General features: G+C 43.8%; 1 protein-coding gene and 1 long non-coding RNA gene across 8 annotated transcripts in view; both read left to right on the top strand.

Moving 5' to 3' along the window:
- The window catches only part of LOC310696537, a 243,674-nt gene that overhangs the window by 183,020 nt on the left and 38,374 nt on the right, over nucleotides 1-22,280 (top strand). The gene's annotated exons all lie outside the window — the stretch shown is intronic.
- The window catches only part of GNE (glucosamine (UDP-N-acetyl)-2-epimerase/N-acetylmannosamine kinase), a 38,039-nt gene continuing 17,953 nt past the window's right edge, over nucleotides 2,195-22,280 (top strand). For 2 of the 7 annotated variants that reach the window (XR_014520549.1, XM_083481714.1), the window contains exons 1-2: nucleotides 2,195-2,382; nucleotides 20,766-20,974. Coding sequence is in view for 4 of the 7 variants with exons in the window: in XM_083481714.1 (XP_083337840.1) it covers nucleotides 2,329-2,382; nucleotides 20,766-20,974 (263 nt within the window). In the remaining 3 variants the exon portion in view is untranslated. Of the gene's footprint in view, nucleotides 2,383-14,154; nucleotides 14,519-17,054; nucleotides 18,159-18,222; nucleotides 18,455-20,765; nucleotides 20,975-22,280 lie in introns of those variants that run through there. The other 5 variants (XR_014520550.1, XM_083481713.1, XR_014520551.1 and 2 more) reach the window with 3 other exon arrangements.

Below are 22,280 nucleotides of genomic sequence, written 5' to 3'. Positions count from 1 at the left end.
TTCCCCAATCTGTGCCGGCTGGGGCTAAGTTGAAGTCCAAAACACCTGCGGAGCATCAAATTGGGAAACGTTGACCTAGAGTGAAACCTTTATTATCTAGAGATGAACTCTAGAGCAAGGGTCACCAATGTGGTGTCTGTGGGGGAAATGTCACTGTGTGTGTGTGTGTGTGTGTGTGTGTGTGTGTGTGCGTGTGTGTGCGCGCGCATGTGTGTAAAAAAGGGAGAAACTGGGTTCACAAAAGAGAGACAATGCACACAAAGATACAAGTTGGAGCCAATAAAACAGACCCTCTTGGAACTAAGTATTTTTTCATGAGTTTCCCTCTCCTTGTCTGACCAAACATCAAATCACAGATTACATCTATCTGTCTGTACTTTATTAACCAAACAGTTAAAACCACACATCTTAGTGCTTTCCAGCACTGCTATGGTACAAAGACATTGTTCCCAAGCACGGGTCTTTATTAATCCTCTCTTTTAAATTACAAACTACCATCAAATCATAGGTCAAAACATATGCTTTTTTTGTGCCGTACATCAGTGTAAGCTTTACTTTGCTGACGTTTTGGGGGAATGGACGCTCCATCAAATTGTGGCAATTTAAGAGGATCTGTCTTAATTCTGCTAGATCTGACTTTTACCTAGGCCCCTTGGGAAATGTGAGTTTGTGTGTGCTGATATTATTATTATTATTTGTACCTTTAGTTTTAGATCTTATTATGATTTGTGTGGAAATTGTTCAGTTTGGTCGTGTACTTTTTGGTGTGTTTCATTTATTGTTTATGACTTCTTTTGCAATTATGAAAATCTTCTCATGTTGTAAGCTGCCTCAAACATGATTTTAACTATGGAAAGGCAGCATACAAATAAATCATTGATGTTGATGAACCTTGAACAGTAGGCCAGATTATTCTGCCATTGCCGATGGGAGGCCAGGAGACATTTGCCTAAGGCCAGCTAACGGATTTTGAAAATGGGTGAACAGGGAGACTTTCCTAGCTCACCCCTTCATGCATGGTAAGGTAAAGGTAAAGGGACCCCTGACCATTAGGTCCAGTCGTGACCAACTCTGGGGTTGTGGTGCTCATCTCGCTTTATTGGCCGAGGGAGCCAGTGCACCGCTTCCGGGTCATGTGGCCAGCAAGACTAAGCCGCTTCTGCAGTGGCGTAGCGTGGGGGGTGCCAGGGGTGCCGGCCGCACCGGGCGCAACATTTGGGGGGCACGTTTGGCCGGCCCTCCTCGAGGAAGCAGGAACCCCACTGTCCTCGGACCTCCTCCGAAGGCTGGCGGTGGGGCGGAGAGACCTTCTCCCCGCACCAGCCTTCGGAAGGCTGTTCCGAAGCCTGGCGGTGGGGCGGAGAGACCTTCTCCCCGCGCCAGCCTTCGGATGGCTGTCCTGAAGACTTGTGGTGGGAGCAGTGGCGTAGCGTGGGGGGTGCAGGGGGGCCTGCTGCACCTGGCGCAACATCTGGGGGGGCGCGGAAGAGACTCGAGTGCTAAAATCCATGGGTTAGGGGGCGCAAATTACTTGCCTTGCCCCGGGTGCTGAGAACCCACGCTACGCCACTGCGCTTCTGGGGAACCAGAGCAGTGCACGGAAACGCCGTTTACCTTCCCGCCGGAGCGGTACCTATTTATCTACTTGCACTTTGACGTGCTTTTGAACTGCTAGGTTGGCAGGAGCAGGGACCGAGCAACGGGAGCACACCCCCTTGTGGGGATTCGAACCTCCAACCTTCTGATCGGCAAGTCCTAGGCTCTGTGGTTTAACCCACAGTGCCACCCACGTGCTGGCACACCACTATTACAGGTATAGTGACCTTCTTATGTGACTGAACTCTCGCAGGAAGTTCTGAGTTCGATTCTAGTTTCTGCCATGGGTTATATGTCACAGCAGCATCTCCCTTCTCCGATATGGGGCTATGGCTAATGGCAACCTTCACTACAGGGTTGTTGTAAAGGTCTTGTCGTGTAAAGCGCCTTTGCTCTTAAAAGGGGGCCTCTGTGCTTCAAGATGGAGACTGGCAAAGGTAATAGGAAGACTCAGAAACAATTCCATTGGCTGCTTTTAGGGGAATAGGAAAACTCTTTATGTTTTCATCTGGGAAAGAGGCTCAGCTGACATCCTGGTTGCTACGAAGGAAGGAGCAAGCATATGAATGAGTCAGATCTCTCTCTCTCTGAATGACTTTCGAAGGGGGCAGGGCTTCAAGTGGAGAATGGAATTCAGGTCCCCATCAGAGCATCTCCCGGGGAAAGCCAAGAGTTGCTTCGCCCGCTAGAGCAGCAGGAGGAGGACGCCCAGAAGCTGAGATCCTCTACAGCATGGGGAGCAACGTGCGCCTTCGCCGGGAGCAGCAGATCCCCCTCGGTCCCCATGTAAGCGAGATCTCGACAGAGAGCCTTTTGTTTCGGGAACTGCGGGCTGGAGGAGGGGGGAGAGAGACAGACACAGAGAGAGCGCCTTTGGAAGGCAATGGAGAAAGCGAAAGGGTTTGTTGCGACGAATGGGGGACGTGGGGGAGGCGTTTTTATGTGGGGGGGGGGGTCGCTTCCATCCTCGCCTTTTGTGCCTTAAGCCACCTGCACCTTTGTAGGATAGGGACCCCGCACAGCTCAGAACAGAACTGGACCGGTGCATGCATACAAAACACACAGAGATGGGTCTCTCTCCCACCTACAATTGATGCACCGAGTCCGCTTCTGCTCTGCATTTCCTCCGGGCAAGGGGGAAGATTCATTCTCCGGCGACGGAGAAATGTTATGACTGGCCAGCGATTGCCGTTAGCTCGTTTCCAGACAGAGGGGCAGAGACTGTCTGGAAACGTCTGAGAGACAAGCCCTACTCCTTTCCCACTCCCATTCTGGTCAGATACTCAATAGTAGTAAGTTATTGTTTGGGGGGAGGGTGTTCCAGAGTGTAAAGGAAATGCACTCTTCACATGCTCAGGCGCACTCTCATCTCCTGGGAACAGAGAGCTGAGCTGAGCTCAGAGGAAGCCTGGTTTAATTTACAAGTTTGTTTCTTCTGATGTACAGGAACCGTGGTTTGTCTTTTTCTTTTTTTAAGCCCCTGCAAACTTAAAAAAGGAAAGAAAGAAAAGTTAACGGTTTTCTTTTTTAAGCCTGCAAACTTAAAAAAAAAAGTTAAAATGGAAGAAAGGGTGTGTTGTAATTATGCTTTTAAAATATCAAAAATGTAAATAAACCCGAATTCTTAAAAAAAAAAAAAATTATACACCAGCCTTTGCTTAGGAAGTCCAGGTCGCTTTTAAGAGGGGGTCTGAGAAGGGTCCCACATGCAGGTTTAGTTTCAGCAACAAGAGCCCTCCCGTTCCTGGGCCACCCCAGTCACAACCTCTCCCACATCTTGTCAAAACTCCCCACCAAAAGCTGTAGATGCAAGTCTTGATATACTAAAGCACTTTCTCATTTGAGTTGTGCCACAATTGCTACCCTTACTCTAAGGAAGCTATGCTGCTATCCCTGCTGTGTTCTAGTTTGTGGCAGTGTGTACTGAGGCTGCAACTCTGAGACTGAGCCCCACAGAACTTAACAGGACTTCCTTCTGATACAGATACATATAGGGTTGCACAGTAAGTTTGAAATCCCTGCAGCAGTTATTTTAAAAGCAATTATCTGAGACCTAAAGCTCGTAGTGCTTTGTGTCTTCAAAAATGGGCAGCAGGAAGTTTGGGGGGAGTGCCTGTTGTTTTATTGCAAGATGTTTCCTCTAGAAGACTTTGCGTGGAAATGAGGTACATGTTTCATGTCATCAAGCCCAGTGTTCCTTCATATAAATACTCAGAAATAAGAAGTTTTCTTGGGAGAAAGCCCTGATGAAAATTGCATAGAATTAGAGAACTTAGCAGACTTTTTTTAAAAAATGCGTACATTACAGGTTCACACACGCATTGAAAGGCTGGAATAGCATCTATATGTGTACTGTACCTGTGAGATTGCGTTCAACGAATGACAAATGTTTGTGCACAATGAGCAAAATGCCTGCCGTGTGTTTGAGAAGAGGGCTTGTGTACTGCAAAGAGATGTGAACATCCTTCGCATTGCACCCCTCTGATCTTGGGGGTATAGCTCTTCCATCAAGTCTTAAGGAACCATGTAATGCACAGCATTGGACACGGGTGGCACTGTGGGTTAAACCACAGAGCCTAGGACTTGCCAATCAGAAGGTCGGCGGTTCGAATCCCCGCAACAGGGTGAGCTCCCATTGCTCAGTCCCTGCTCCTGCCAACCTAGCAGTTCAAAAGCACATCAAAGTGCAAGTAAATAGGTACCGCTCCGGCGGGAAGGTAAATGGCGTTTCCGTGCGCTGCTCTGGTTCGCCAGAAGCGGCTTAGTCATGCTGGCCACATGACCCGGAAGCTGTACGCCGGCTCCCTCGGCCAATAAAGCGAGATGAGCACCGCAACCCCAGAGTCGGCCATGACTGGACCTAATGGTCAGGGGTCCCTTTACCTTTACTAAGGTACAGCATGAATAGTACAGGAGCTTGATTTAAATTGTACAAGCTAAACTGAAGTAACTGTTGCTGTGAACACAGGGTGGTCTTCAACCATGTGGCATTCCCTTCCCTGTGATCCCTGCTCTGGAGAATTGGAGGAATCCCCAGAGCAGATTTAGGAGGCACACAGGGAAAGGAAAGCACAGAAAAGTCCCATTGCACAAGTGGAACTTGTTCCGCCCGGGCAAAGTGCTTAGGGCTGCATCAAATACAACCCATAACGTCCCAGGTGTCTTGCTTTGGATATCAAACTGTTAAGAGAATCACTTATGTTTTGGATCAGGGTTGCTAAGCTGGACAGAAAGAAAGCTTCTTTTGTGGTGGGAACCCACAATTCGCAACCATGAGAGCTGGATTGTTTAATGTTTTTGCTGATAAACTTGACCAGGTTGCCATGAGGTGTGTAGGGGGAACAAACGCAGCGTTGATGCAAGTGGAAGATAATGCCTTAGGTTTACTTTGCAAAAATGGGAAGTGACTCAGTTTTTACAGGTTTTGCACTTCTTATAAACTCAGCTGAACTCAGGTAGAAGTTTCTGAGTGAGATTGAAGCAGCATGATTCTTAGAGCCATAGGGAAGACACAGCAGGTGTGTCTGCCAAAAAATAAATTAGTTCTGCCCTGCCCTCACAGCATTATTTATTTATTTATTTATTTATTTATTTATTGCGTATAAAACAGAGTTCCTTCCCCTTTAGAATCCATTGCACCCTTTTTCTTAGCTCTACAAATATTAATAATAATAATAATTTTTATTTATATCTCGCCCTCCCCAGCCAAGGCTGGGCTCAGAGCGGCTTACAAGCAATAATAAAAAAAGTTGAATGATTACAACTTAAAAACAAAATTAAAATACATTAAATATTAAATATTACAAGTCTTGTGCACCCACACTGGGCAGATTCAGGCTTTTCTATACTTCTTGTGCTACAGGTTTGCCAAAGCCACTGATTCTGTTATAGGTGACATTTACTGAGAACCCACTGAGTAAAAAAAGATTTCTTCTTAAGTGGTTTGGGAGACCATTTGCTAGGGATGAGACTGCATGCCAGCGGTGTCCTTAAGACGAAAACCATAAAGACAAAAGTAAGTTCAGGCAGTGAGTTCAATGGAACACACTTCTGAACAAGCATGCTTCAGATCACACTGCCTATTTTTTTCAAGAACATGACATGAATTACTGTGGAGATCAAGTCTACCTGGAAGTTAGGCTGTCTAATCTAGAATCTAGGAGCCAGTGTGGTGTAGTGGTTAAGAGCGGTAGTCTCGTAATCTGGGGAACCGGGTTCACGTCTCCGCTCCTCCACATGCAGCTGCTGGGTGACCTTGGGCCAGTCACACTTCTCTGAAGTCTCTCAGCCCCACTCACCTCACAGAGTGTTTGTTGTGGGGGAGGAAGGGAAAGGAGAATGTTAGCCGCTTTGAGACTCCTTAAAGGGAGTGAAAGGCGGGATATCAAATCCAAACTCTTCTTCTACTCCCAAATCTCAGAAGCATAGCTTTCTGTGGCTGGGTTATTTGTGGAAGAAATGTACACTGCACAGACTTCTAGAAGCACTGTTACACAGCGTGTCCAGCACTCGTGTGTATTTAACATTCAGCTCTGAAAGGGTTTGAACCTTTTGCATGGGATCAGTATGTGCGTTCATTTAAAAATGTGTGTATACCTTTAACTCTCATGCCCAATAAAGAATTTATCACACGAGGAAGTAGAAAAATGTTGGTTTATTACACAGAAATATTAGCAGAGTATGTGGGTGCTGCTTCAAACAGGAAGCTTACAATTATGCAGGCAGAAAATAACCACACAGTGCATACACAGCTTGATTCTAAAGGGTGAAGAAGAGTCCTTAAACTAACTCCAAAGGCTGGAGAGGGAGCGCAGCAATGTGCTACAGACAACGTGCACTAAAAAGAAAGAAAATAAGAGAAGGGGTGGTTATACTGTCCTTGAAGCGCAAAGGAACACAAAGTCTGGGATCAGAGATCTGTGCCTTCTGTGAAACGTAAGCTCCGTGCTTGGGAGTGAGAGTTACCGTATTTTTTGCACCATAACACTCACTTTTTTCCTCCTAGAAAGTAAGGGGAAATATCTGTGCGTGTTATGGAGCGAATGCCTGCGGGTGGCGGGGGAATCTGCTGCAGTCGTGAGCAGAGGATCCATGGTTCCCCTTCCTTCCCTCCTCCGTGGTTACAAAGCATGGATCCACATGGATCCTCAGGATTTTTGCATTGGACTACTCCAAACTCCAAACTCACTGTCAGATCACATGTCTGTGGCCACAGCATGAACCACAAAAATCATATATCCACTATTTCGTTTAGAATATTTTTTTTTCTTGTTTTCCTCCTCTAAAAACTACGTGCGTGTTATGGTCTGGTGCGTGTTATAGAGTGAAAAATACGGTACTTAGTGGGTAGAGCATGAGACTCTTAATCTCAGGGTTGTGGGTTTGAGCCCATGTTGGGCAAAAGATTCCTAAATTGCAAGGAGTTGGGTTGATGCTTAAAATCACTGAGGAGCAAAGAGGGGGTCTTACTGGAACTGTCAGTTAACTAAGCATTGAAAAATCAAGGGTTTGTTTATACTTCAAAGCTAACTAAACTTTATGAAAAGGAGAGGGGGCTTCCTAAGCAAATAGTGTTAACACTTAAGACCTTTGAACCATTGTTTATTCCTGCTGTTTTACTGAGATTGAAGTAAAAAGGCCTAGTTGAAAAGGAACATTTTTTGCCTGGCACCTAAAGATATGTAACAAAGGCACCAGGCGAGCATCCCTGGGGAGAGCATTCCACGAATGGGGAGCCACCACAGAAAAGGCCCGTTCTCATGTTGCTACCCTCCAAACCTCTCGTGGTTAGGATTTATCCCTCAAGCAGCTTCGTCAGGAAGAATCCAGGTTCCCTGGCCACATGTCTGGCCATCGGTAGCCAAAGTCAGAGGTAGGCAACATGGTACCCTGCAGAAATTGTGGACTAAAACTTTCATCAGCCCCAGCCAGCATGGCTAATGGTCAAGGATGATACTAGTTGTACTCCAAAACATCTACAGTCATACCTCATCTTGCATCCGCTTCAGGTTACGTCTTTTCAAGTTTCAAGAGAACAGTTACTTCCAGGTTTCACAGCTCACGCATGCGCAGAAGCACTAAATCGTGCTGCATGCATGCGCAGACGTGGCGCTTCTGGATGCACACGCTTCGAGTTGCGGACATGCCTCAGGGATGGATTACGTCCACAACTTGAGGTTCCAATGTAGAGGCACAATGACTATCAAAATGTTGAAAGCTAACCCTGTGCTTGCTTAATCATATAAAGACCTAGGCAAAATTGATTTATTGTTTTGGTAATTTGATTCTTGGAGATTTTATTATGTATTATATAAGTTTATGCTGTGTTCTGCTCTGGGATTAATGGACAGCAGCTTTTAAATTACCTAAGCAAATAAATAAGCAGACAATAAGTAGAAACATGAACACAACCAAACCACAGCAAAGATGACTGCAGAATCACTTTAACATGTACACTGAGGCCTAAAATAAGTGGATAAGCAGAAAAAGAAACATAACCAAAACCACAGCAATCATATACTGAACAGTTTTGCATTAATCGATCAGTAAGACTGCATTAGCGGGACTAATACATGACTGAAAAGCAAAGCATGTAGAGTTGTCTTTGATGTAAAAGTTATATTAAATAACATAAAAACAATTCCAGTTACAAATATCTGAAGGGATAGAGATAATGTGTAGCAAAAGTACTTGGAATCCTCTCCTCGAGTCTCCTACATCCTAGATTAAAGATCGCCACCTCACATACTGTTATATTCATTTTATTGACTTAGGGAAGAGATAAACTACTTGCTGACTTGGTGTGAGAAATTGAGCAGATTTAATGGCTGATATAATCAACTGCTGGGGTTTTGTAACATCACAATTTTAAAGTAAAGCTCTAATTGCTGGGGAAATGTCTTTCTGACTCTGTATAAAAACGTTCACCTGAATTGGCTCTGGTGGAATTACACTGGACAATAGCAAAGCCTCATATCCAAGCATGAACCCATGCAGAGAGTGTGTGTGGTATGGGAAAATGATCAGAAGACATCCTGCCCCAGCTTCTGTTGCTCCCAGCTACATGATTACTATTGAATCTCAAAGGGCTACATAAGCCATTGTTTAGTGTTATGGGGGGGACACAATAACATTCATAGGACTGCAACACTCCCTTCGTCCCTCGTCCCCACCCGCATGACAATATTAAATACATTTGTGATTCCAGTTTGTGGCACACCAGTTTTGCCATTTCACCCAAATCTTGCAAACTAGGGTTACAAATTATGTTGAAATTATATTTTGCAATTCTTGTTTGAATAAAGTGGCAGAACTGTGGCTGGTTGCAAACCTGGAACAGAAATTGCTACTCTTGGTGAGTGTGGTAGGAGAGATTATGAGCCTGAGCTCATTCATGCTTGTTGTTTTTTTTCTAATTAACCACAGTTTGGTACAGTCGTACCTTGGAAGTCGAACGGAATCCGTTCTGGAAGTCCGTTCAACTTCCAAAACGTTCGGAAACCAAAGTGCGGCTTCTGATTCCATGGCTTTCGATTGGCTGCAGGAGCCATGGAAGCCCCATCGGACATTTGGTTTCCAAAAATAGTTCACAAACTGGAATAGTCACTTCTGGGTTTGTGGCGTTTGGGAGCCAAAACAGCCAAGTACCAATGTGTTTGGGATCCAAGGTACAACTGCTTTAACACCTGAAAAACATTGTAGTAGCAATAACATTCCCTATGCTTAGCCTTAAGCCAGAGTTTGATGCTGGCTTTGAAATATACTTTAGGGACATATATTCTATCCTTCAACAAAGAAAAGGGAACAAAACCAAAAACAGTTTAAAAGCTGTGTTTTGAAAAGAGCAGCATAAAAGTATTCAGCAGAAATTAGATTGAAAAGCCTAATTATTATTATTTTAAAAAAAAAGATGCTGAAACTCCATCAGAGTATGAATTGGGTGAGTCTCCCTGGTAAGAGCATGCATGCCACAGTCAGAGTGCCACCACAGAGAAGGCCCTTCCCATGGTAGCCACTCACAGGCAGTGGCGTAGCATGGGTTGTCAGCACCCGGGGCAAGGCAAGTAATTTGCGCCCCCTAACCCATGGATTTTAGTAGGGGCAGAGAGCTGCGAGTGCGAGCGCGCGCCCCCCAGATGTTGCGCCCGGTGCGGCCGGCCCCCCCTGCACCCCCCACGCTACGCCACTGCTCACAGGCTAGCAGGAACACCCAAAAAAAGGTATTCTGAGGAATATCTTGATGTAAAGGCAAGCACACTGCAAGCTGACCTTCAAAGCTTGGTTAGAGGTAATTGTGATTGTACAAGGCCACCCCTGCCTTAAAGCAAAGCATGCTGTGTGCTAGGGAATAGTTTGCCATTCTGTCACTGAAGTCAGACTGTTGTTATATTAATCTGCAGTTCCTTGAGTGAAGTGTATTTTATGAAGCGAAAATAGGAGAGGAAGTGTTTCAGTCTGGCAGGGGCACTTCTTTCTATAGTTCGTTCTAGTTTGCAGAACTCTCAGGATGCAGGCCTATACATATTTATCTGAGAGATAAGGCTCTTTGAGCTTCTGTAATCATGCATAGGATTGGCGCAATAAGCACATATGATGATTCATTCATTTTGTAAAAGCACCGTGTGGTGTATTCAGTGCTTCTGGAGCATCTTGCATATGAATAATGCTGAAACTGGAACGTTAACCGTATCTGCCTTAAAAAATACATTTGCAAATTCATTATATTACAGAACATTTGCCCACCTAATCTGAGTCTGAAGCAACATGAACAATGTACCAGAATTTTTACTGGCATGGTGTTGAGCCTGAGGGAAAATATATTTGTCAGGAAAGTTTTGCATTTATACATACAATCAGCATTTTGGACTTTAGTCATAATTTGAAAAGAAGTAAAGTTCACACAGGGCATACTGCATAATACCTCCTCCCTGTGGATTACAAATAGCTCCCCCCCCCTGGATTTAAAGCAGGGACAATAGCATGGAGGAAAGGGTTAATAAGACCCCCCCCATCCCACTCAAATTATCAGACAACCACCTTTTTCTCTTTGTTGCATCTACAGCATAAAAAGCAAACTGGGCCAGATGAATAGCAGATCTTCTAGCAAAATGCATAGCTTAACTGTCATTTGTGCAAATTATTCAAGTATGGTCTTTGTAGGCAAATGTGCACCTCTGGGCACTACACTGCTAATGCCTTGCATAAATGCATAACATTTTTGTGAATGGTGACTACAAAAAATATGCCAACTCCCTATGTTTTCTAGAGAAATTAGCAAGAAATATATATATATATATATCAACAGTTATCCATGTCCTGCACTCACAGAAAGGATTCATGTGAGTCTGTTGCTCCAAATGTAGCATGCAAAGAGAGTGTAACATTATTCACATGAGAAATGCTCCTCTGTAAGTTACAACAGTGTGTTTAGCTGTAGTTTAGGTACCTGGAATTTAAATTCACTGGCTGACCTTCTGACCATGTGTAAATTGCACCATTTATCCATTTGCCCTTGTGCACTGAATTAATATTTAACAAGAACTGTTCCTTTCTAAAACCTAAAGAGATAACCAAGCTATATTAAGCACCTTATCATAGGCTCTCCCTTTCTCTTGAAATATACCTATTACATATAGACAATAAGGAAATAAACACCCTAATTTTATGATCAATATCTACAGGACAGCTCCAAAGTGTATTCTGAAATAAGGCTATCACCACAAAGCATTATGCTTCCTGTCCCATATGGCACCAGTCCTTTTTCCGGTCCCATCTTGCTAGTTCATACTCTTTCTCTTCTTGACCTATTAGTAAACCCCTGGAGGAATTTTATTTATTTTCTCTGGAAAATGAATTCCCTACATACAGATAGACAAATTACGATCACTAGGAACATCTATAGTCACTGACTGCCCAACCTTATGCAAGTTCTTTCAATAGTAAATCCAACCAAGGCAGCAACCGTTTACACCCTTACTAGCCGAGCTGCCTGAATACTTTTTATTTATTTATTTCAAGCCTCTCCGGCTTTCCAGCTTGCTGCCTTGTTTCTCTGTCACATCACTCTCCCTCATATCTATGCGCTAAACAGTGTTAGAAACTGAGATATGAAAGCTTAGGAGCTAAATGGCACCTTAAACCTAGGTTATGGGCGCAACAATGGAATGTCTAGGCACACTTTTTTATAAGACTAAAAAGCGGAAAATGAAGGAACTGCAGCTAAAATATTTTTCTCACATGGTCTAGTCCTTTCCCTGCCTGCCCCCCCAATATTCTTAAGAGCAGGGGTAGGCAAACTAAGGCCCAGGGGCCGGATGTGGCCCAATCGCCTTCTCAATCCGGCCCGTGGACAGTCTGGGAATCAGCGTGTTTTTACACGAGTAGAATGTGTCCTTTTATTTAAAATGCATCTCTGGGTTATTTGTGGGGCAGAGGAATTAGTTCTCTTGTTTTCTTCTTCAAAATATAGTCTTCTTCAAAATATAGCCCACCACATGGTCTGAGGGATGGTTGAACGGCCCACGGCTGAAAAAGGTTGCTGACCCCTGCTTAAGAAGGTCTCTTCTCCAGTCTTCAAAGTGTAGCTGGAAGTGGGGAGGCAGAAAAAAGTCCTTTCTTTCCACTCTGTAGTTTTAATCTGAAATCTTAGGCCCAGAGCTCAGAAACTGCTCACACTAATGAAATTCCATGTCGCAAAATGTGCAAAGAACACTGACATTAAACTCTGGCTTTATCTTTTTGTTGAGGGAGGGCCCCCCATTCATTTCTCATCTTGCACCAAACCCCTTCATCTTTTGTTCTCTTAATGGCCTGTCACCCAGGCATTCACAGGAAGCTAGTCTGGCTTAACTATCTTTTAACACTTGCTGGATCCAGGGATTATAGGGGTCTGGCACCCACAAACTCATAGCACTATGTTGGGTTTTTGTAAGTGGCATCGAGTTGCCCTGGCAAGGAAATGTGACTAATAAATATAACAAATAATAATAATCAGGGGTGTTTTTTGAGCAGGAAATTGGAGGAATGGAGTTCCCTTACCTTTTTAAATATATTTTTTTTGGTTGGGTGGGGTGCTGGAACCAATATATACCCATTGCCTGAGCCATGTAATCAATAAAGTTGTGGTCGTTTGTAATCCAGACCATTGTCTGCTTGAGTTTATTAACCACAGCTTACTTTTCAGGGGTGCCAACTAGTCCAAAGAAATTGGGGGGGCAGGCGGGCGGTAAGCCCCACCCTGCATAATCGATCACATGATGAGATGCGCACACACTACAGTATTTGAATGGCAATGCCCATCAACTTTGTGGGGTTCATGCCCGTCAAATATTTTGTGAGGGGTGCAAAGACGCCATGAACCCTAGGAGTTGGCTCCTAGCATAGCTGTCAACTGTCCCTTATGTGGCGGGAAACTCCCTTATCCCAGCGCCGTTTCCCGCTGCTGTCCCGGACTGATGATGTCCCTTAAATTTCCTGGGTTTCATGCTCGCCCAGCTGGGGAGGGAAGCAGCAGCTCGGGGTCCTCCGCCGTGAGAGAGCGAGAGAGAACGCGTGCATGAGCTGCCGCGTCCCCGTCTCTCTCTTTCCCCCCTCAGGGGCGCGTCGTGAGGAGACGGGTGGCGGTGGGCGGGCAGGCAGCCCCTCTCTTGCGAGACTTCCTCCGCACTGCCAGGGGAAGCCGGAAGCGGCAGCGGTGGCTGAGGAGGCAGCCTGAGGGAGAAGGAAGAGGAGGGGATGGGGAGGGACGCAGAAGGGCAGTGCTCCAGCGGCCGCGCTGCAACCGCCTCATGCCGGGCTCGCGGGTGAGAGTCTCTCCCCCTCCCTCTCTCGGGCGGGGAAGGGCCGATGGAACTCCTCGCTCCAAGACTTTGGCAGCCCCGACGTGCTGCTTAGCATCCCCTCCAGCCAGTGCAGCATCTTAATGTAGTGATTTCCCCCTCAGCACCCCTTTCATAACTCTATTTTTATAAATCATTTGTCCATCCATAGTTCAAATTTTTACTACAGGTTTTCTGTCAATCCTACCAATCTTTACAATAGCTTTTCCAATAAATTATAGGCTTTCCCCATTCTTTATTAAAGAGGTCCTCTTCCTGGTTTCTAATTCTGCCTGGAAGCTTTGCCATCTCGACGTCGTTCATCCGTTTTGTCTGCCCCTCTTCTTTGGCGGGAGTTGTAGACCCTTAGGATCATCTAGTCCAACCCCCTGCAAAACACAGTCAGTGGCAGCAAAAGCAGCAGGGCTCCATCAGTGCCGGATTTCTGTATAAACTAAGCCAAAATCCCTTATTCTGGCTGCTGGTCCCTTATTTTCGAGGCTGCTGGTCCCTTATTTTCAAATCTGTAAGTTGACAGCTATGGCTCCTTAGCCACTGCCGGGGTGTGTTTGTGTGGCACTGCGACTGGACCCATAATAAACAAACAAGCAAATTTGGTGAATTCCCCCACATTTCTTTCCAGAAAAACAACAACGCTGATAATAATGAACGACGTCAACAAGACTAAGAATACCCCTTCGTTCCCCACCCCGCGCCTCAGGCAAGACCCAGAAAACCTTCCCGCCAATTCCATCCTCTCTCTCTCTCTCTCCGTGCAAGAAGGCGGCGGCTGCCATGGGCGAGCAGAAGCCGCCTCCGAGGCTGAGGGCGAAAGCGCCTCCTCCTCCCGGGACTGCGGCCGTGCAGGTGCTGCGAGGGAGCCCGCCCGCGCGCTTAACGGCCAGCCGGGCCGCGGCCACGCAGGCGCCTCGCTCCCCGCGACGCGGCAGCCCCTCCATCCCCACAGCAACGGCGCGCCCATTTTGTTTCGGAAATCGCCTCGCCGCCGGCCCCCAGGCGCCTCCGCGGCAGAAGCTGCCCCGTTAGGCCGCGTGAGGCGGAGCCCAGGCCCGGGGCGGGGGCGCGCGCGAAGCGGAAAAACTGAGGTAAATATTTCCCCTCACGGATTTTCTCTTCAAGCGGGGAGGCGGTTGGGAGGCCGCGGAGGCGGGAAGGGCCGGGGCCATCGCCCTCCCTCGCCGCCAAGGAGCAGAGAGACGCGTCTTAGGCAAAAAGGGCATTTGCTTTTTTTGCGGGGGGGGTGGGACGACACGCCGTGTGTGTGTGTCTTCTATTTGGGGAGAAGGTGCCATGCCTGCCTTTCCAAAAAAAGAGAGACTTTGCTGCAGCCCCAAACAAGCACCCAGATAAGGGGATGGGGGGGGGAAAGCCCCACTTGTTTTCGTTTTCCTCTTTCCTATATAATTTGGTTTCCATTCTGAAGGGGAGCGTGGAGAGTAGCGGGTAAATCGTGGCAGCAGGGATCGCTGCCCTCACATGGCAATTGGAGGAGGCTCTCCATCTCTTCCTGCTGCTTGGTGGTTTTAACATTGAGGCTGCAAAAGCCTGGCCGAAGCAGGATGTTAGTTAACAAATAGCAGCCTTTAAAAAAAAAAATTAAAAAGATGGTGGTGATGATAATCATCATCTCGCAATGGGTGCAGCGGTGGCTGCTAGAAAGTAGATGCTGTGTGGTTTAGCTTAGGGGTTGGGAGGAAATGGAGGGAAGTGGGTGCGTTGGCATTTGGGGCCCGCCGTGTGCCAGAGGCAAGATGTTATCGCTCAGAGAGGCAGCTTCGAAGACCCGGGAAAGAAGGCTGAAATCTGAGCATTCCCTATTTTGCTTAAACTGTTTTAAAACCTAGTAAATGCTCTGAAAGGTGTTCCCCAAAATGGCAAGACAGGGTTTTTTTTTTTAAAAAAAAATAATAATCAGGGATATGTACCAGAAAAGTGGATCTGTTCCTGGGTAAAATAGGGACAATTCAAACATAAGTACATATGTATGTATGTATGTATGTATGTATGTATGTATGTATGTATAAATAAGTAAATAAATAAATAAGTATACCGCCCTATACCTGCAGGTCTCAGGGTGGTTCGCAAGATAAATATATTTTGATAATGGCTATCAATCACTATAGACAGATCGGTCCCATTTTGAGGGTGTTTGCCTTGAAAGCCACAGGATAAATATTTTAATAGTACCAGTTCAGCTTCAGAATATTGCCATGGCCCCAACATCGTTTAATATTAAATTACTGCATTGTTTTTAAGTGTTACAGCAGAGGTGGGGAACCTCTGGCCTGTGGGCCAGTCTTGATCTGCCAAGAGTTCCAGTTTGGTCCATGAAGCCATTGTTCAAAATCATGCCGAACTGTCAATCAGCTGACATCGCCCCAATAGTTGGGTGACATCAGCTGATGGGTTTGGGGTTCAATTCTGAATTGGCTGCGTATGCCAGTTCCCTATGGATTTAACACCTATGGATATAAGTAGCAGGACTTAATGCCTGCTCATCAGCTGATGGTTTTAAGTGGGATGCGTAGCCTGACTGGGCATGCTGCTGAAATCATGGGCACTTTGCTTCTTCTCTACAGTGACCTAAGCTATGGGCTGGCTGAACATTCTATTCAAGCCCAAATAGATGGTTTGTTTTTCCAAAATGAACTACCTTTAAAACATAGTTTAGTTTAATTATGGTTCACACATCTCTTTAAACCATAGTTTAGTTTAATTATGGTTTAAAGAGATGTGTGAACCAGGCCATTATCTTACTCCCTGCAAATGTTCTGCTTGTATGTTTATTGGTTACTAGTGATATTATTATATTGTTCTATTTAATTAGGCTAACGTTATAATGTGTATCACAGAGGCTGCAGCATTAGGTTAGGTTAACATATGCAAAAAAATAATATTAATCTCCAGTGGGTAGAATAGCTGTCTATAAATATAAATGAGGTTTGCATTCTGCAAGCATAGGCCTATTTTTCTGGCTGCTTTTGCAAGTGTTCTCCAAATCCAATTGTTTTTTTTCTAGTCCTAATTAATGGACCTAGCTGCATTGAATTACTTTTTTTAGCTGCAAGGGTGCTATAACCTTGAAATGTTATAGCATCTTAGATTGTTTGTGTTGAAATAAAAGTTGAGGGATGTGCATTTTGCCAGGTGTATTTCCTAACTCCATCCCCTTAGGATGTTTTAGCTATTAGGTTCTTTATCAAACCAGTCCCCCACTCTTTAAAAATTAATGATTAACTAGGAGAAGAATGGGTTTGTTTTTTTGTTTGTCTGTCTGTCTGTTTGTTTGTTTGCTTGCTTGCTTGCTTGCTTGCTTTAATCACAACTAATATGTTTATGCATACAGTGGTACCTTGCAAGACGAATGCCTCGCAAGACGATAAACTCACAAGACGAAAGAGTTTTTGGTTTTTTGAGTTGCTTCGCAAGACGAATTTCTCAATGGGCTTGCTTCGCAAGACGAAAACGTCTTGCAAGTTTGTTTCCTTTTTCTTAAAACCGTTAATACCCAGGGTGCATTGCTTCGCAAGACGAAAAATTTGCAAGGCGAAAAAACTTGCAGAACGAATTAATTTCGTCTTGCGAGGCACCACTGTATCTGGATTTGTAATCTTCTTTTCCCCTTGTATGTGGGTGGCCCTATTTTGCTACATGGTATCACCCACTATTGGAAGGAAATATATTATGCAGAAAACAAATAAACTACTACGTTAAACAAGGCTGTGGATCCTTACCAGAAAGCATTCACAAAAAAACCTCCATAAATATGTGACTGAGAAATCCAAGATAAGCATAACATTGGTTGGGTAAATGTTTCAGCTTCTGCCTTCATTGGTAACACAAAACTGTTTAATTTCAAAAGGAACACTTGGAGTCAAGGTTCGTCAAATGCTCTGGACGGAGGGAATTCTCAGTAAAGCTTACATAAAAAGAGATATATTTGTGCTAGAAATATTTAAAATAGGATTAAAAACACAGAGAACCCTTTATGTATTATCCTTCAAGTTGAAGCCTTCAGGCATTTCAGTTTTCAGTCTGTGTATCTGGGTGTTGTCTCTTGCTTCAGGTCTGTTAGAAACGACTCTCTGGTTGGAAGGGAGTGGATGCTCTGCCAGCCATAGGGGCAGCACATTTCTCTCCTTGTGCCCTCAACAAACTCCGAGGAGGACTTTGACACAATAAAGAGGGCTTAGGGGCAAGGTGACCTTGCCACCCAGTTGCCTCTTTGCTTTTAGAAGCATCTTGGACAAAAAGCGGGCGGGGAAGGAGGGCAGAGGTGCTGCCTTCTCACTCAGGGCAACAGTAAATAGTCGCTGCAGTGGTGCCCACCAGGTTTGCTGAGTGCCAAGGAAAAGGAGACGCGTGCTAAAGTGGAGAGTTGTTCTTAAGCTGGCCGCAGCTCTTGATGGCAGCTCAGGGGTACCAAGCAGTGGCACAATGTTTGCGACCACCGCCCTCCCAAGCCTATGCCCTTGGCAGGGACCAACCTAGCCAACCCCTAAGTATGCCCCTATGTGAAGAATAACTGACTGCAATGGGAGATGGTAATAAATAAAAGTGGGTTTCTGTTGCTGATCCTGAAAACAGTTCATGAACTGGATAACTTATTATCATGGTTTAAAAGTATGTAATTTGTTTCCAGATCCCACATTGCCACAATAATGACAATGATTTCAGCTCAGAAAAGTATACCTATTTAATTTTCACATTCTGCTTGGTTAACAGGTAACTGTTCAGTTTTGTAGATCCTTTGCTACTGTAGTTCACATTCCTTTGCTGTTTTGGCATTTAAATTGGCCTAACCCTTTGACTGAACAGGTTCCCTTGCTCCTCCTATACTGTATGTTGCATGCTGTTTGTTTCAGCTGAAAAAGTATTAAGCTTCAAAAGAGGAGGAATTTATGAGTTAAACATGACTCACTAGCCAGTGTTGAGGAAGGAGAGGCGGAGTAATTCTGATGCAAATATTAGTAAAAGCTAATGTTTAAACCTTCACTGGATGGTGTGCAAAGAGATAGAAGGTAACATTTCCTTGTTCTAAAGCTAAGAATATAAATACAAAATTATTGAGAGAGTTGTCCAAAGTAATACTTTCTACAGTAGCATTTTGTGTTTATAGAAGGTGTTGTACTAGGTATTAAATGAAGAACTTTTTCTCTCTTTTGTGACTCTGAGGGAAAGCAGTACTTTGGCCACCAATATAAAGTTGTATTACAGCCCATGACTAATGATAAATTTGTTGTGAACAAACCTGCCAGCAGCTAATTTCCTGAATTTAAACATATTTTATATGAGAAAAATAATGAATACTTAGATGTGTAACTAGACTGAGCATCTTTGACTTGTTAAAACTTTAAGGAAATGTCTGTTCTAGATTTTTGTAGCATGCTGTGTAGTTATTCTCAACTTTTGAGAGGAAAAAAATAACTGAATGACATGATGTCTAGCACGGCCACTTAATGCTATAAAAGTTGGTCAGTTAATGGCTCTGTGCCTACTAAAGCATGCAAATGTGGAGGGGGATAATTGTTTTCCATTTATCCTTGCAATTGGGCAGTAAGAAATCAGAGTTCAGTCCTGTTCTGTTCTTTTGCTTAGGTCTAGGAAGTCCTCATGGGAGCGTAAGCTAGAGAGGTTATCCAATTTAGCCTACAGCCCTGTATATACATTTACCTTGGAGTAAGTCCCAATACTGCTTACTCCCAAGGCAAGCTAATAAAGATCCTGGGTAAGTCACAATAGTCTCAAAAAATTGCTTCATTTTGCAATATGTAAGCAAGGCATGTTATGAGGTGTGTAATAAAAAACAGTACAAAACAGAGTTTTGTACTATTATCAAGCAAGGGCAGAGCACAATTCATTTTCTGCTTCTTGGAAAGTACTTTGTATTTATGGGTGTGTTCAGTGAGACTACAGAAGGAAGTTGGTTGTGTACTGTATGGTTACCTTTCTACATAACAAAACAAATGCTAAACATGTATTTTGAAATAGTTGGAACTGAAACTGTGAACTCTCCTTATAGCAGGAGGCCCCAGATTTAAAGAACCCTTTACAAAACAGATTAAATTGAAATTAATGAGACTTTCCTACTTAGGTCATCTCTCTTCCAACTCTGGATTTCTCTCTATATAAGACATGAAAATGAAAACTTTTGTTCTGTTTTGCAAAAATTTCCATCCTTAGAATCCTGTTGGCAGCATATAGACATGTGTAAAGCAGAGCAGGGCGGTTCAGAACCTACTGGTAGGTCTCTGGGTGGTTTGCAGTAGAGCAGCAAAGGTTTCCTGCTACTTATGGTTTAACAAATATGACCCCCCCCCTCCACTCCTCAAATTAGGCTGTTGAATCACTGGCTGTTGAATCTACTCCTAGAGGTGTGTCTAGCACCTTCATTATATAGCTTTTGTATAAGGCTAAAGGTGTACCTCTTTACCCTGGCTTTTGACACTTGGGGTCAATAAGGAAACAAGTCCCACCTTATTTCTATAATTTTAAGTTGTTATAAACTGATTTTAATATTTAATTGTTGTGACCTGCCTTGGGACCTTTGGATGGGGGTGGGTGATTAGTGACAACAACAATAGAATATGATGATGTTTGTATGAAAGGGTCTATGTGGTACTGGTATGATTCTGGTACTGAAAACAAATTTCTGGGCTGAGCATATTCTCAGAGACAACATTTTCCTCAGTTCTGTGTCCTTTCTAAGACATTATTTTGTATGTGGCTCCAGATGGTGGACCTCAGGATTCTCATGACAAAGTAAACCCACATGCCTAAAGTTTACCTTCTTCTGCTTTAAAGGAATGGTACAGAGTCTATTATGTAACAATGACCAATTGCTAAAAAATCTGCCTCACATATGGAACAGTTGCTTCGTTTACAGAATGAAGACATTTGTGCACCGAGGAATATGTTGTGGATAAATAGACACTTCCACATAGTTATTTTTTCCTGTACAGTATATGCAGTAGGCTATGCTATTGCTTATGCATGCATGTAGTATTAGTTATTACAGTACAGCATCTTGGGCGTGTGGCCTTCTAGCTTACAACCTTTGCATAGTGCCTGTCTGGCAATCACAATTGTTTCCCACCCATGCTCCAAAGAGCTCTTAGCAGCATGCATCACCACTCCACCCCGTCCCCACTGTCACCCCAACAGCTATTTGACATAGGTTGGGTTGAGAATGGGTGACCATCCCAAAATCATCTAGCGGGTTTCATGACCGAATAGTATCTGTCACCTTGCCCAGTACTCTGTTTAATACTCTACTCTTGACTCCTAGTGTAATAATTCTTGTGCAATTGTATCTTGCTTCCTACATTTCAGGAACTGTATTTCACGAACCTTTCTAAACAGAAACAAAAGCGAGTAATGGAGAAGAATGGGAACAACCGGAAACTTCGGGTTTGTGTTGCTACCTGCAACAGGGCTGATTATTCCAAATTGGCCCCAATCATGTTTGGCATTAAAGCAGAGCCACAGTTCTTTGAGCTGGATGTTGTGGTTTTGGGCTCCCACCTGATTGATGACTACGGGTAAGGTGTATGATTTTGTTTGTTCTGCTATCTTGGCAGCCATGAATATACTTGCTATCATTACTGCATGCAATGCTGATAAATACATCAAATAGGACAATCTCTATGAACTGATTATGTAACCATTGATTTATTGCTATTTTTGCAAACAATACCAGACACATTGTAGTAGAGCTGAGGAAAAGTAATTCCAACTTTCATTCTTCTATGTCACTCATAACTGCAGTGCCTTTGTTCTGTAATAAAATGTTACCTTCTTGGAATATGGCACACAATATTTAATCAAGTTTAAAAAGAATGGTAGGCTAAGTCTTAGGGTTGAGAATGCATGGAAAGCCTTTGGGTATGTTTATTTTTCAACTGCTTTTCAGGGAATAAAAGCATAGCAGTGGACATGGCTGGGAAGCAGTTTCTGCTTTTCCTGGGGTACTTTTTGGCACTGAAAAATCTTAGAAATAGTCATTTATTTGGGTTTTTAGAGATAACTGCCCTGAACATCATTTGCAGGAGGACCAGGCCAGTTTGATGATCATAGTACTGAGGCTTTGGATTGCATTTGAATGTAGTGTTCACAAAACACAACACAGTAATAGGTGTCTTCAAATGATGTTGCAGATATGAACCTAAAAGGAGAGGTTTAGTTTTGCTGTACAACAGAAGATCGGGGGTTGGTACTCTTAATAAAATGATTTTTTTATTGCAAAAGAGTTATTCCAGTTTTCCTGATCCCTGTCCTGAACAACTTATTCTGCTAATATTGTAAGTTAACACCATGCTAAATCAGAGTTGCAGCTCCATCCATTTTTTAAAAAGCATCGTTTTTCAATAGAAGGCTAATTACAATGAGTAGCTTTCAATATTTTATTCTTTTTACATAGGTGTATGGTCCAGACCATGAGCAATATCTAAATTGAGAAATGTGTGCGGCCTAAGTAGGAAATGCACCATAATTCTAAGGAATAATGCCAGCTATTAAGAAATTGCAAGGTCTAACCTTCAAGTCCTTTCTCAGTGATAGCTTTCCATTTTGGCAGGATGCCAGTGGTCACGAAGAAGTTAGTAGTTTTGCTAACCATCCAATTCAAATTGATGTGTTTGCTTTTTTTTTTAAGATAAAAAATAAAGAGTGCTTTGCTGGCTTTCAAACTTTTGGCTGGAATTAGGGATTAAATTATGGACTGAAACAATTAAGAATTCCAATATAATTGAGGCAGGAAAGTAAATCACTTTTGCAGATGGAAGGAAAATATTTTTCCTCATTCTTATGACTCCTGACTTTTACCCATTTTGCAGATAGGTTTGTGAT

The sequence above is a fragment of the Podarcis liolepis genome, assembly GCF_965112155.1.
Source record: "Podarcis liolepis genome assembly, chromosome: 17".
Classification (NCBI taxonomy): domain Eukaryota; kingdom Metazoa; phylum Chordata; class Lepidosauria; order Squamata; family Lacertidae; genus Podarcis; species Podarcis liolepis.
Note: the sequence above shows the minus strand (reverse complement) of the source record. Positions and strands in the feature narration are given on the sequence as shown.